Source organism: Hoplias malabaricus, chromosome 2, assembly GCF_029633855.1.
Source record: "Hoplias malabaricus isolate fHopMal1 chromosome 2, fHopMal1.hap1, whole genome shotgun sequence".
Classification (NCBI taxonomy): Eukaryota; Metazoa; Chordata; class Actinopteri; order Characiformes; family Erythrinidae; genus Hoplias; species Hoplias malabaricus.
In genome coordinates, this window is record NC_089801.1 from 1,970,933 (window position 1) to 1,987,156 (window position 16,224).

The 16,224-nt window shown below is 47.2% G+C and overlaps 1 protein-coding gene across 1 annotated transcript in view; it reads right to left on the reverse strand.

The window, feature by feature from the left end:
- fbxw7 (F-box and WD repeat domain containing 7) overlaps positions 1–16,224 on the reverse strand; it is a 137,209-nt gene that overhangs the window by 83,374 nt on the left and 37,611 nt on the right. The window contains exons 2-3 of the mRNA XM_066661305.1: positions 3,782–4,243; positions 3,069–3,500 (exon numbers count right to left, since the gene is read on the reverse strand). Coding sequence (XP_066517402.1) covers positions 3,069–3,500; positions 3,782–4,171 — 822 coding nt within the window. The 5' untranslated portion in view covers positions 4,172–4,243. The remainder of the gene's footprint in view (positions 1–3,068; positions 3,501–3,781; positions 4,244–16,224) is intronic.

Here is a 16,224-nt window from a genome sequence, read left to right on the forward strand (position 1 = left end):
CCGAACAACGCCGCGGTAAAACACCGTTATGACTGACTGTTATGACAGTATCTAGCTAAATAACCAACATTATTCATGACAATAGCCTAGCAATAAGCTAAACTCAAATGTAGAGGTACCGTTATTCTTGTAAATGTGATCGAAGTCGAACTCGAATTCATCCGACACTATAAACCTCCGTAATGCAGCTACGTATCCGAGTATAATCTGAGACACCGAGTTTAGCGAGTCAAGCTAACGCTAACTAACACCAACTAAAACAGGCGAAGTGAGTGTCCTCACCCTGTTTACCTCCATGTTACAGAGGCTCTTGAACACCTTTCGTTGGTGTCCTTACATGCCCATATTGTTGGAAAAGCGCCAGTGAAATGAGCTACAGATAACGGAGTGAGCGGAGGGTCCTTTCCAAAGTGTCCGTTTAAAGTGGACAAATTTAGTCCATTTTCTGGATATTTTGGGATCTTTGGGCCATTTGTTCACAGATGTCCCACTGTACATTGAATGATTGCAGCCAAAAACAACACACCTTTTCCTCATTGTGCATTAAATTAAGTGCAGCTTCTAGAGTGTTGTCCACCATCTACGTCACAGGCAAGACGCCTATTAGAGTTTCCCAACACCAACGGTCTTTTAAACCTTATTCCTTCAATTAGTAAGAAATAACATGTTTTCTGACTCTCAATAAACACAAGTTAGGAACTCAACCACTGTATTTATTTGTTTCACACTTTCATAGAGCTGCTGCTTAGCCTTTAAGGAGGAGAGAAAGCTCCCCGTGACTCTCACTGTCAGCCTGAGATAATGATTGAGGCAAAGATTATTTCAAATGAATATAAATATATAGAAAATATGTTAAATTAATCTAAATCTAACATAAATTCTTAGATAAATAAAGATATTAAAATAAGATTTGAGCTCCTGTTGTTGCAGACTCTTCACGCATTCACACCAAGGGTCGTCTTAAAGCAGTCAAAGGTCTCTGTGGGGTCTGTGCGTGTGGTGACTTTTAAAGCTTGTGTGGTATTAACGCCACTAACAAAGTGAAACATATCTTGCAGAAAGTGTAGAAAACAAGAGCCATTACACACACACACGTACACTCACCAGCACCAAAGCCACTTTCTTCACAGTGCGATTCCCCATGTTTCATTATATACACTCCACACGAGAGTTAAAGCAAGAGTGAGAGCATGAGGGAGGGAAAGAAAGGGAGAGAGAGAAAGAAAGCAAAGAAAGAAAAAAAGAAAGAGGAAACAAGGGAAAACAGGAGAATGTGAGAAATAAAATATATTTAAAAGAAAAAATGAGAGGGTTAAGATGGGGAGAGAGAGGTAGAATAACAGAGAGAAACAAAGTAGGATAAAAGAAAGACACACGAAAGAAAGAGAGAGAGAGAGAGCTCGGTGGAACAGATACAGAAGAGTGTGTGCTCTCGTTCCTGTTGTGTTTCTTTCACTCACTCACACACACACGCCCCTTTTTCCTGGTTGTGAGAACACTCTCAGCTTGGAGAGAGAGAGAGAGAGAGAGAGAGAGAGAGAGGGGTAAATAAAACTCTCGACAGGGAGTGGGTTCGACGCTGCAGCTGCAATTGCTCCCCAGATCAGCTCTAAAAGAACCAGGATCTGTCTCAGCAGAGTCTCGCAGTCTGAGAGAGTTTCGACTGGACGTCCACTCCTCAGTCACCAAGCCCCTCATCAGAAGGCTGGACAGAGGAGAACTGTTCCTTCAGTGAATTGAGGTGTGTCCGATGAAGAAAAACCTCTGATTCAGCCACATGGCACTCCTGATTGGCTTAAGATGCGACTGACTACGTAAAAGTCCAAAAAAATTCACAGGCTGAGTGTAAAACAACTTCCAGCAAAATAAAATCATAGCGTGATCAAACCCTTAAATCTCAGATCTTAAAAATCAAGCTTAACTCCCGAATTATTTGTAGTACAACTACTTTAATCTCATTCAGACCTGCTGTACTCATCCCGATAAAGTTCTCACCAACAGGCGAATGGAAATGACCCTGAATAAGCTCGTTTGAATGTTGATATTCTCAGTTTGACCAGCAGAGGGAGACAGACACCGCGCTGAAAACAGCATCCACCTGTACCATCAGTTGTACACTCACAAGTAAATATCTCCCTTTTCATTCATTAAAAAAATCCATTGTTGACATCTCAAAGAGAGCAGGATTTTTACGACGGAAATTAAAATGAGACCAAGTCTTGTTTATAAACCCAGAGGCATTAAAGGAAAGAGTTTTGCCAGGTTTAGTTTGTTTTGATTATTTTACAAACTAAAGAAGTCATGTTGTCGTTCTGTAGAGGTCATTAAACCCATTTAAGGGGTTCTAGGTGTAAAAGCTTGTTCAGGCTCAATGGTAAATACAGATTTGCACGGAGCCTGGATACAGACAGAATGGAGCAGTGCCACTGGAAACCACAGGGGCAAATACATTTCCCTGACATTCACATATCACCAAGTATTTAATGTCCTTTCAGACCACTGCCGTTTACAGCGCTACCTCTTTGACTTTTCTTTGTAATAAGTAACAATACATTATCAGCACCTCCTCCGCTGTCGCCTTGTGTTTGTTGGTGTGATGTGAATCTTTGCACTCTGAACTGCCCTCTATTGGATAAACTGCTTAACATCCACAGCAAAGTAATAGACGCATAGAAATATGTGGGCAGTGATGGTTACTTTTGCTCAGTGCTGTATGTGTACAATAGTCTACACTTGCTCTATAATAAGGTCCTCGGGTGGCGCTGGTGTGAGAACAGAGGGGTCCTAAAGCGTGTTTAGAGGAGAGATGAGGAACTGGGGGAGAGTCTGTTAAAAGCCTGTGGTTGCGGGGTCTCTAGGGGGTGCTGTGCCCCACGCGCAGTAGGTACAAACCAGCTGAAACCTCTGTTTATTCAAAACACACTTTTCCTCATGTTCTTTTGCGCATTTGCACTTTTCCCCGTTAATATCATGTTTGAGATTACAGGGTACAGGTCAATTTTTGTTTATTTGTGATCACACCTCCGGATCGTATCGGAAACTGTTATTAATTTAAACCTGCTTCCTACCTGAGGATGAGTGTGATGAGTTGAGGATGAGCTTTGGTTCTGTCGTCCTGAGGAGTGGTCCGTGTTGTCGTTGGGGTCCGAGACGCTGGTCCTGAGGGAAGGAGAGTGGAGTCCTTCCCCCTCTTCATCTTCCTCACCCTCCTCGTCCTCCTCTCGCCCGCTCTCCTCTGAGGGTTCAAACTCGTCACTCTCCTGATCCATCTCTTCCTCCGCCTCTCCGTCTCGCTCCCTCTCTCCTTCCTCCTCTTCCTCCGGCCGTCCGTTTTCCTCCTCCGAGTGGAGCCCCGCTCCTACCTGTCCCTCTCCTCCGCTGTTATTGTTCTCCTCTTCCTCCTCCTCCTCCTCGTCATCCTGTCTGTTTCTCCGTCTGTTTCTTCTGTGTCTCTGTTCCTGCTCCCACACCCACTGAGCTCCTTTCTCTGCTCCGTTCACCTGAGGGTGAAAGCAGTAATTTATTATTAATTATTATTATTATTACTATAAATAAATATTATGGATGGATGCTTGTGTTAACTGTTGCCTGAAAAGCAGGCAGAGACACAGTGTGAATTAAAAATATATAAATAAATCATTTTAAAAAGCACTGTTCATATGACACTAAGGCTGTTTATAAAAGGTGCTCCCCCTTGTGGAGAATTGTGCGCTGCTAAATAAGAGTGGGTTTAATTCAGTTCTATGATGTGTTCTCCCTAAAGGCTGAGAAAATTAGTTACCTCCTCCCTCCTCCTCCTCTCTTCCTCCACTCTCTCATTCTCCCCCGCAGCCTCGTTCCTCCACGGTTCCTCTACCTCTTCTTCTTCTCCTTCTTCTTCTTCTCCCTCTTCTTCTCCTCTCTCCTCCTCCTCCTCCTCCTCCTCCTCGTCGTCCTCCTGGTCTTCCCCTCGTTCTCTCCTCCTCCGTTGCCGCGGTAACCGAGGTTCTCGTGGTTCTTGAGGTTGGTGTCCCTCCAGATTGACGTGGTGCTGATGTGGGTCAGATTCCTCTGGAGGACACTGCTGCTGTCGACTTTGATTTTGTTGTTGCTGTTGTTGTTGTTGTTGTTGCGTTTGTTGCTGTGTTGCCGCTCTGCTGCTGCTGCCCCCTGACAGCAGATCCTGGTTCATCTCCAAAAGCCAGTTTGCGACCTCCTGAACCTTCGCTAGGCTTTCCGACGAGGACAAGGACTTCCCAACATTCTACAAAGAGAAGAAAAGACAACGTTGGACACGTCTCTGAAATGTGCTTTAGTTATTCTTAATGCGTTTGTGTGTTGCTTAACGTACACAAAGCGACAAATTCTAACCTAACATTGTCCATAATCAGGCTCCGTGACTACATCTGACTGGCCGTGTCTTCATAAAAACAAGCTGAAACATAGCCAACAAATTCTGCAGTTAATTTAGTAGCTTTTCTTTCCACATGTGGACACGTCTTCAAACGTGGGCTGTTACAAATACACTGTCTTTTTAAAGCCTGTAACACTAATTAACCATGAACAAGCACAAAGGCAGCTCTCAGAGAGAGGAGAAAACCAACTGCGAATAAAACGCATTATTTGCAGATTCAGATCCCATGACTGTGATCATTCAAAATAAACAGTTTATAAACACTGACAAGGGTTGATGGAGTTGCACAGATCAGTCAGCAGGGGGTGGTATTGAATAAAATAGGGGTTTAATACTGTGCGCCTCAGAGAGGGCCAGAGAAACTTAATAGCTCAGAGTTGATGAACACAAATAAAATATCATACTACTCTCTTTAATCATATGCAGCATAACAGAGTACTACACAGTCACATGACACAGTGACCCAGTCACATGATCCTCAGAGTTGTATAGGTGCAGTAGACCATCTGAGGATCTCTGGCAAACTACAAACGTTCAGTTTGGTCTGTGTATTACATACTATTTTTGGGCACAATCCCTACAGGAGGAGTAGTACGTACTACAGTATTCCGAATTCCTCATGACCTAACAGCTGTGAACAGTCTACATGGAAAATAACAGGAACAGGTGGAAATAAAGATGACTGTGTTGGTCATATTTAGCTGAATGGAAAATCTAGTGTCGGTCAGTGAGGGGCATGCCACAGTGTGGACAAAGGGGTTCCCAGAAGACCAGATCATACATAATGAGTGAATATTTTGAATGAATTCATTCATTCGTTATAAGGAGTGCACATACTGTTTGGAGAGAAGCAAAGGTTTAATATGAAAACATTACATAAAATACTACATTTAAAGAAATGACTTAATGTTTTCAGTCATGTGTAGATCTCTGTGACAACATAAGGTTACACTGAACAAAAGCCTAGTTTGATACTACTTTCAGTGTCTTTGATGCAAAGCACTGGACAGTGATGTCATAATGCCCTCTAACAAATACAAAAAAAAGGGTAGTGAGCTGTCAATCAAATCATAAACACAGCTCCAGTACGTCTACAGGTCTGACCACTCAAGGTTTAACGGACTTGTTTGTTCAAGTTCTCAAAGTAAATTCAGTCAAATTTGGACGTACAAATAACTGCACTTCTGTCAGCATTTAGAGCTCCATTAGAGCCTCACACACTCGGCTGGACACACACACACCCCACACAGACATTTTCTACCAAATTAACTTTGGTTCTTGAACTAGATCTGTTCAGGATTCCTGAGCCTTGCTGCGATCCAGCGAAGCGACCCGCAATGCACCAGATTTGAGGGGAACTTCACAGAGCTGTTGTCTGTTTAATACATGGCAGCTCCAGAGATAAACGGATTATGTCAGGAACGAGTCATGGTTTATCCACTGTCTACAGCGGGTTCAGAACATGGCGAACTCGCCTCGAGACATGCCGGCCCCAGCACACACGGACACGCAACTTCCCTGGTGTTTATTTCCTTTTCTGCTTTCAAATCTGAGCTCTTCCTTGAGCTGCTTTACCTTCACACACCCACAGACATCTTCAAGGTTTGTGCTGAAGAAACTACTATTATTTGGTTCCTGCTAGAACAAACTATTTATGTTGGTGGGAATGTATCAAGGGGTTCAAAATCAGTTGCGCAAACTGGAACGGAACTCTTTCCACGTTGGTGAAAAAGGGCACAGCTCCTGACACACTGTACAGACACCCCCAGGCACACAGAGGCAACCCCAGACACTGACACACCCAGACAGACATACACATGTCACTTGTCGATTTTGCAATTCTGTAAACCTGCAGTAGAAGTGGGAAAAGCAGCGTAAACAAAACCGTTTGCGACGTTGGGTGGTCGGTTAACGCTAAGGTCTGAAATCCAGTACAATGGCCTTGAAATAAAGCAGAACAGGAGAATACACACATTGCACAGAGCTGTTATAAAGTACTGCGTGTCTGGAAGGTGAATGTTAAAGAGGAAAATGAAACGTTGCGGTTGGGGCCTGAACTCTGGCGGTTTTCCCAGAAACGAGGAGAAACAGAGGGAGAGACCCAGAGAGAACGGGAGACGCATCATTTCTTTACTTATTACCACAGCACACTCCACAGCCAGCACATTTATCTCCATCTACAGCAGCACACAAACACCACGCTGTCCAAAGGCTGCTGGCACCTCCGCACGGCTCTGAACACAAACGATGAGTAGTAGGAGGAGGGATAATACGAGGAGGGCTAAAGACCGTAGGACTGTATGATTCACCGTCTGAATATGAAAATCCGCAAGTTTGTCACAGTTTGAACGAATTTCAGACGTAAAGGATTTGGGGGAATTTACTGCTGTATTTTCCAGACCAATGCCATGACTGATTTCAATTGCGATTATTTTCTATAATTAAATACAAACTTTTACGCCAAAACCCTGCAACGTGAAACATTTTCAGTGATGTCAACGCACCGCCTCATTAGACCACTCCAGCTCCAGACAGTCCTCCTCAGGACCTGACTTTTAAGTCTGCAGCCTTGGCTTTGAGTAACAGCCTGGGTTCTGGTTCAGTGCAATACATCTCAACATCTCACAGAATGAAGTGAATGAAGTTCCAGGTCTGTGAGGAGTGTGGCGTGTTCTCCCTGTGTCTGCGTGGGTTTCCTCCGGGTGGCTGTCTGTGAGGAGTGTTCTCCCTGTGTCTGCGTGGGTTTCCTCCGGGTGACTGTCTGTGAGGAGTGTGGCGTGTTCTCCCTGTGTCTGCGTGGGTTTCCTCCGGGTGACTGTCTGTGAGGAGTGTGGCGTGTTCTCCCTGTGTCTGCGTGGGTTTCCTCCGGGTGACTGTCTGTGAGGAGTGTGGCGTGTTCTCCCTGTGTCTGCATGGGTTTCCTCCGGGTGACTGTCTGTGAGGAACTTTTTACGTACTAGAGCCATATTTTAAGGAAGTTTTCATAAAATTTGGAGGCTGTACGTGTAAAGGTTAGTGTCCTGAGGTACGCTGCTAGAGAAAGGTAAAATAAATCCTCACTGAATATTTCTTAAAGTAGCAGGGCTAGCCCTGACCCCGGTGCTGGTTATATGTAAACACAGGAGGTAAAGTATTCTCTCTCTCTCTGTCTCTCTCTGTGTGTGTGACCTTGCTGTTTCCAGATATTCCCCGAAACGCCTCGAAGTGAAACCTCAGAACATTCTCCGATTTCAGAGCCATTATTTCAGAGCTGCAGGAAGAAGCTAAAAATAGCATTAAACTCACTGACCCCTGAGGAAAAACAAGGCTTCTGCAATCACTGGGAATTACGCCGTTTATTGTTTTCCGAGTCCGCTGCGCTTGTTGTGTTTGTTGACACACACAGGTGAATGAAACAATGGGCTAATGGACACAAACAGGTGTTGCTAGGTGCTATGGCGTTGACGTGGTGTTCCTTGTTTGATATAAATAATAAAAAAAATGTTTAATTTAAAATATAAATCAATCTATGCCTAGCTGGATAGCGAGACGATGAGACTAGTTTTTGATGGATGGCCCATTTCTCACTGGTCACACTGCCCTTCTTCTCCAATAGGCTACTGAAAGTGAAGACTCCAATCTGTGTTCTGATTGGGTAGTAGAATTTTGTTATTACTTGAGATCCACACTGTCATTACTACTTCTAAATGCGGACTTGCAGTTAGGATTGGTGGCAGAGAGTGAATCTGTCAAGACTTAAGGGGACGCACTGCACAATCAAGGTCGCCACAACCCAGTTCCCAGATAGAAGGACCACAATATAGATCTGTAAACAGCAGTCAATAAAATACACCTTTGCTTCTAGTCATAGTTTTCTGTGGCTTTTTTGTATTGTTCATATCAATATCGGAATTATATTGTAGGGCGGCACGGTGGCGCAGCAGGTGGTGTCGCAGTCACACAGGGACCTGGAAGAGTGTGGGTTCGATTCCCGCTCCGGGTGACTGTCTGTGAGGAGTGTGGTGTATTCTCCCTGTGTCTGCGTGGGTTTCCTCCGGGTGACTGTCTGTGAGGAGTGTGGTGTGTTCTCCCTGTGTCTGCGTGGGTTTCCGGGTGACTGTCTGTGAGGAGTGTGGTGTGTTCTCCCTGTGTCTGTGTGGGTTTCCTCCGGGTGACTGTCTGTGAGGAGTGTGGTGTGTTCTCTCTGTGTCTGCGTGGGTTTCCTCCGGGTGACTGTCTGTGAGGAGTGTGGCGTGTTCTCCCTGTGTCTGCGTGGGTTTCCTCCGGGTGACTGTCTGTGAGGAGTGTGGCGTGTTCTCCCTGTGTCTGCATGGGTTTCCTCCGGGTGACTGTCTGTGAGGAACTTTTTACGTACTAGAGCCATATTTTAAGGAAGTTTTCATAAAATTTGGAGGCTGTACGTGTAAAGGTTAGTGTCCTGAGGTACGCTGCTAGAGAAAGGTAAAATAAATCCTCACTGAATATTTCTTAAAGTAGCAGGGCTAGCCCTGACCCCGGTGCTGGTTATATGTAAACACAGGAGGTAAAGTATTCTCTCTCTCTCTGTCTCTCTCTGTGTGTGTGACCTTGCTGTTTCCAGATATTCCCCGAAACGCCTCGAAGTGAAACCTCAGAACATTCTCCGATTTCAGAGCCATTATTTCAGAGCTGCAGGAAGAAGCTAAAAATAGCATTAAACTCACTGACCCCTGAGGAAAAACAAGGCTTCTGCAATCACTGGGAATTACGCCGTTTATTGTTTTCCGAGTCCGCTGCGCTTGTTGTGTTTGTTGACACACACAGGTGAATGAAACAATGGGCTAATGGACACAAACAGGTGTTGCTAGGTGCTATGGCGTTGACGTGGTGTTCCTTGTTTGATATAAATAATAAAAAAAATGTTTAATTTAAAATATAAATCAATCTATGCCTAGCTGGATAGCGAGACGATGAGACTAGTTTTTGATGGATGGCCCATTTCTCACTGGTCACACTGCCCTTCTTCTCCAATAGGCTACTGAAAGTGAAGACTCCAATCTGTGTTCTGATTGGGTAGTAGAATTTTGTTATTACTTGAGATCCACACTGTCATTACTACTTCTAAATGCGGACTTGCAGTTAGGATTGGTGGCAGAGAGTGAATCTGTCAAGACTTAAGGGGACGCACTGCACAATCAAGGTCGCCACAACCCAGTTCCCAGATAGAAGGACCACAATATAGATCTGTAAACAGCAGTCAATAAAATACACCTTTGCTTCTAGTCATAGTTTTCTGTGGCTTTTTTGTATTGTTCATATCAATATCGGAATTATATTGTAGGGCGGCACGGTGGCGCAGCAGGTGGTGTCGCAGTCACACAGGGACCTGGAAGAGTGTGGGTTCGATTCCCGCTCCGGGTGACTGTCTGTGAGGAGTGTGGTGTATTCTCCCTGTGTCTGCGTGGGTTTCCTCCGGGTGACTGTCTGTGAGGAGTGTGGTGTGTTCTCCCTGTGTCTGCGTGGGTTTCCGGGTGACAGTCTAAAAACACACGTTGCAGGTGGATTGGCGACTCAAAAGTGTCCGTAGGTGTGAGTGAATGTGTGTGTGTGTGTGTGTGTGTTGCCCTGTGAAGGACTGGCGCCCCCTCCAGGGTGTATTCCCGCTTTGCGCCCAATGATTCCAGGTAGGCTCTGGACCCACCGCGACCCTGAATTGGATAAGGGTTACAGATAATGAATGAATGAATTATATTCTATCGAGTGAACTTAAGAAATACCTTGTGATATAAATGTTGGCCGTATCGTCCAGTTGTACCCTGTAATAAACCAGTATAATGAAGGAAGAGGGTTTTAAGGGGTTGATAACGTGGCCATAGATGCAGCACACATTTTATTAACAAGTGTTGGAAGGAAACTGATAAAAACTAATGGACACCACTGCCTGGAAATCTGATTCAAGTATGATTCAGATCACATCAATATATCTGATTTAATATGCACCAGAAGCTAATTTCATTTTCTAACTTAATGTGATGGAATCTCTTGTTCATTTAGGCAGAGAAAATAGCATTATTTGCAGTTTGATACTGATTTAATATCTTTATTTTTTTCCCCAAAACTGACAGTTTTGGACCACAATGAGCTGCAACCACTGTGGATAAAGTCTGTATAATTTCTATAGAAAATCATTGATCAGTGACCACGCCCACTGCCAAACGTGGGCTTGATGGGTTTAAAGCCCCCAGCATCGCACTGTGGAGCAGTTTAATTACAACCCAGAACCAATCCTATCACATCAGTACCTGCCCTAATGTTTATGTGGCCGAACGCCATCATCTGCTCAGGGAAACGTTCTGAGATCTATTGTAAACCTTCCCAGAAGAGTAGAGACTGTTACTGCGATAAACCGGACCAAATCCTTGGTAAATTTTGTGCTGGAAAACTTGACGAAGTAAAACGTCTGTTCCCTTCTCTGTTTAGTGAAAGTGCTGTGTAAGTGCCAGATCTGCTCAATAAATGCAGCTGTTCTAGGGTCGCTGAGATTTGGCAGGAGAAACAAAGTGTCTGGAACCTTCAGACAAAGCCACAGCTGTTTACGTGATGCTCAGCAGAGGCTTCTTTTTGGCTGAAGATGATGAGGCCAAAAAAAAAATAATAAAACCTTCGCCTTTAAGACCACTGTCCATCTCTCTCACATCACCAGCAAACAGCCAGGAAACTATTTATAAATAGTCTAATGCTATTTAACATGACCTTACACCATTCAAAACATACGCAAAAGGGGTTTAACAGAGTCTAAAACACTCTGAAGCCTTAAAAACCTCGTTAACCAGCTGTCGTTAACCCGAGTTTGCAGTTGTGTAATGTTTATCACCCCAAAATGGGGCCACACTGAAGTTTAAGAAACATTATGGAGGAGAGGAATGTGTGTCAATTTAGTGATGAGAAGCTTCCACCCAAGAGCACACTGTGAAATAAGACCACAATGTGTCTCACCAATCACTGCACTGGAGCCACTATTACGTGAAAGCGCAAAGAAGGGGATAAACAGAGCAAAACATACAGCTAAGAGCAAAGAGAACTGAGTTAAAACTGAGAAAACGAGCAGAAAGAGAACTGAGCGAAAACAGCTTCTGCTCCTCGTTGCTGTATGCTGGGTCGGGGTGAGCAGCGAGCAGCTCGTTATCATTTAAAGTAACAGGTGCTGAAACTGGCCGTTTTGAACAGGACTGTTTAGACAGTGGGACAACACTGCTGTGGTGTTTGCTCCTTGTGGTATTTTGACCAAAGCTGGTCACAGACGTTTCATTTAGAACTGAACTGTGTTCACTTGGGTAGAATACGTCCACTGTAGAAACCCCTGCTATAAAACTGTTCCTCCCCAAAAAAGAAAAAAGTAAACAATTTGAGATTCATCCCAAACCATGTGAAAGCAACTGGAACTGAAAAATCATAAAACAACAACAACATTTTAAGAATTAAAGAGCAAGTAGAGAGTAACTCATTATGAGAGTTATGGGCCTATAGCCAATGTTTCTTATCCACTCGCTCTGAAAGCTTTTAGAAGCATCTTGCCACCATCTTAAAAAAGATTGACTGGAACAAAGGGATGCTTTGCATTAGAAGAGGGAAGAGAGACAGACAGAGAGAGATAGAGAGGGAGAGAGAGAAACAAAGAGACAATAAGGCAGAGTGTAATTAACTTAAAAATGCAGCAGTTTCCTGTGTGGCCTTGAGACTCCATTCATAAACATATTCATATTTTTTATAAAAGCAGACGGAAGCAAACAGGTGCCGCCAGGAAATGTCAATTCATTCATTTATTGTCTGAAACCGCTTATGCAATTCAGTGTCGCGGCGTGTCCGGAGCCTACTCGAAATCACTGGGCACAAGATGGGGGCCCAAGTCCTTCACAGGGTGACACACACTAACATTCACTCACACCTAAGGACACTTGAGTCGCCAATCCACCTACCAACGTGTGTTTTTGGACCGTGGGAGGAAACTGGAGCACCCGGAGGAAACCCACGCAGACACAGAGAGAACACACCACACTCCTCACTGACAGTCACCCGGAGGAAACCCACGCAGAATCAGGGAGAACACACCACAGTCCTCACAGACAGTCACCCGGAGAAAACCCACGCAGACACAGGGAGAACACACCACACTCCTCACAGACAGTCACTCGGAGGAAACCCACGCAGACACAGGGAGAACACACCACACTCCTCACAGACAGTCACTCGGAGGAAACCCACGCAGACACAGGGAGAACACACCACACTCCTCACAGACAGTCACTCGGAGGAAACCCACGCAGACACAGGGAGAACACACCACACTCCTCACAGACAGTCACCCGGAAAAATCCCACGCAGACACAGGGAAAACACGCCACACTCCTCATAGACAGTCACTCGGAGGAAACCCACGCAGACACAGGGAGAACACACCACACTCCTCACAGACAGTCACCCAGACACAGGGAGAACACACCACACTCCTCACAGACAGTCACTCGGAGGAAACCCACGCAGACACAGGGAGAACACACCACACTCCTCACAGACAGTGACTCGGAGGAAACCCACGCAGACACAGGGAGAACAAACCACACTCCTCACAGACAGTCACCCGGAGGAAACCCACGCAGACACAGGGAGAGCACACCACACTCCTCACAGACAGTCACCCGGAGGAAACCCACGCAGACACAGGGAGAACACACCACACTCCTCACAGACAGTCACCCGGAGGAAACCCACGCAGACACAGGGAGAACACACCACACTCCTCACTGACAGTCACCCGGAGGAAACCCACGCAGAATCAGGGAGAACACACCACACTCCTCAGACAGTCACTCGGAGGAAACCCACGCAGACACAGGGAGAACACACCACACTCCTCACAGACAGTCACCCGGAGAAAACCCACGCAGACACAGGGAGAACACACCACACTCCTCACAGACAGTCACTCGGAGGAAACCCACGCAGACACAGGGAGAACACACCACACTCCTCACAGACAGTCACTCGGAGGAAACCCACGCAGACACAGGGAGAACACACCACACTCCTCACAGACAGTCACCCGGAAAAATCCCACGCATACACAGGGAGAACACACCACACTCCTCATAGACAGTCACTCGGAGGAAACCCACGCAGACACAGGGAGAACACGCCACACTCCTCACAGACAGTCACCCGGAGAAAACCCACGCAGACACAGGGAGAACACGCCACACTCTTCACAGACAGTCACTCGGAGGAAACCCACGCAGACACAGGGAGAACACGCCACACTCCTCACAGACAGTCACTCGGAGGAAACCCACGCAGACACAGGGAGAACACACCACACTCCTCACAGACAGTCACTCGGAGGAAACCCACGCAGACACAGGGAGAACACACCACACTCCTCACAGACAGTCACCCGGAAAAATCCCACGCAGACACAGGGAGAACACGCCACACTCTTCACAGACAGTCACTCGGAGGAAACCCACGCAGACACAGAGAGAACACGCCACACTCCTCACAGACAGTCACTCGGAGGAAACCCACGCAGACACAGGGAGAACACACCACACTCCTCACAGACAGTCACCCGGAAAAATCCCACGCAGACACAGGGAGAACACACCACACTCCTCACAGACAGTCACCCAGAGGAAACTCACGCAGACACAGGTAGAACACACCACACTCCCCACAGACAGTCACTCGGAGGAAACCCACGCAGACACAGGGAGAACAAACCAAACTCCTCACAGACAGTCACTCGGAGGAAACCCACGCAGACACAGGGAGAACACACCACACTCCTCACAGACAGTCACCCGGAAAAATCCCACGCAGACACAGGGAGAACACGCCACACTCTTCACAGACAGTCACTCGGAGGAAACCCACGCAGACACAGGGAGAACACGCCACACTCCTCACAGACAGTCACTCGGAGGAAACCCACGCAGACACAGGGAGAACACACCACACTCCTCACAGACAGTCACCCGGAAAAATCCCACGCAGACACAGGGAAAACACGCCACACTCCTCATAGACAGTCACTCGGAGGAAACCCACGCAGACACAGGGAGAACACACCACACTCCTCACAGACAGTCACCCAGAGGAAACTCACGCAGACACAGGGAGAACACACCACACTCCTCACAGACAGTCACTCGGAGGAAACCCACGCAGACACAGGGAGAACACACCACACTCCTCACAGACAGTGACTCGGAGGAAACCCACGCAGACACAGGGAGAACAAACCACACTCCTCACAGACAGTCACCCGGAGAAAACCCACGCAGACACAGGGAGAGCACACCACACTCCTCACAGACAGTCACCCGGAGGAAACCCACGCAGACACAGGGAGAACACACCACACTCCTCACAGACAGTCACCCGGAGGAAACCCACGCAGACACAGGGAGAACACACCACACTCCTCACTGACAGTCACCCGGAGGAAACCCACGCAGAATCAGGGAGAACACACCACACTCCTCAGACAGTCACTCGGAGGAAACCCACGCAGACACAGGGAGAACACACCACACTCCTCACAGACAGTCACCCGGAGAAAACCCACGCAGACACAGGGAGAACACACCACACTCCTCACAGACAGTCACTCGGAGGAAACCCACGCAGACACAGGGAGAACACACCACACTCCTCACAGACAGTCACTCGGAGGAAACCCACGCAGACACAGGGAGAACACACCACACTCCTCACAGACAGTCACCCGGAAAAATCCCACGCATACACAGGGAGAACACACCACACTCCTCATAGACAGTCACTCGGAGGAAACCCACGCAGACACAGGGAGAACACGCCACACTCCTCACAGACAGTCACCCGGAGAAAACCCACGCAGACACAGGGAGAACACGCCACACTCTTCACAGACAGTCACTCGGAGGAAACCCACGCAGACACAGGGAGAACACGCCACACTCCTCACAGACAGTCACTCGGAGGAAACCCACGCAGACACAGGGAGAACACACCACACTCCTCACAGACAGTCACCCGGAAAAATCCCACGCAGACACAGGGAGAACACGCCACACTCTTCACAGACAGTCACTCGGAGGAAACCCACGCAGACACAGGGAGAACACGCCACACTCCTCACAGACAGTCACTCGGAGGAAACCCACGCAGACACAGGGAGAACACACCACACTCCTCACAGACAGTCACCCGGAAAAATCCCACGCAGACACAGGGAAAACACGCCACACTCCTCATAGACAGTCACTCGGAGGAAACCCACGCAGACACAGGGAGAACACACCACACTCCTCACAGACAGTCACCCAGACACAGGGAGAACACACCACACTCCTCACAGACAGTCACTCGGAGGAAACCCACGCAGACACAGGGAGAACACACCACACTCCTCACAGACAGTGACTCGGAGGAAACCCACGCAGACACAGGGAGAACAAACCACACTCCTCACAGACAGTCACCCGGAGGAAACCCACGCAGACACAGGGAGAGCACACCACACTCCTCACAGACAGTCACCCGGAGGAAACCCACGCAGACACAGGGAGAACACACCACACTCCTCACAGACAGTCACCCGGAGGAAACCCACGCAGACACAGGGAGAACACACCACACTCCTCACTGACAGTCACCCGGAGGAAACCCACGCAGAATCAGGGAGAACACACCACACTCCTCAGACAGTCACTCGGAGGAAACCCACGCAGACACAGGGAGAACACACCACACTCCTCACAGACAGTCACCCGGAGAAAACCCACGCAGACACAGGGAGAACACACCACACTCCTCACAGACAGTCACTCGGAGGA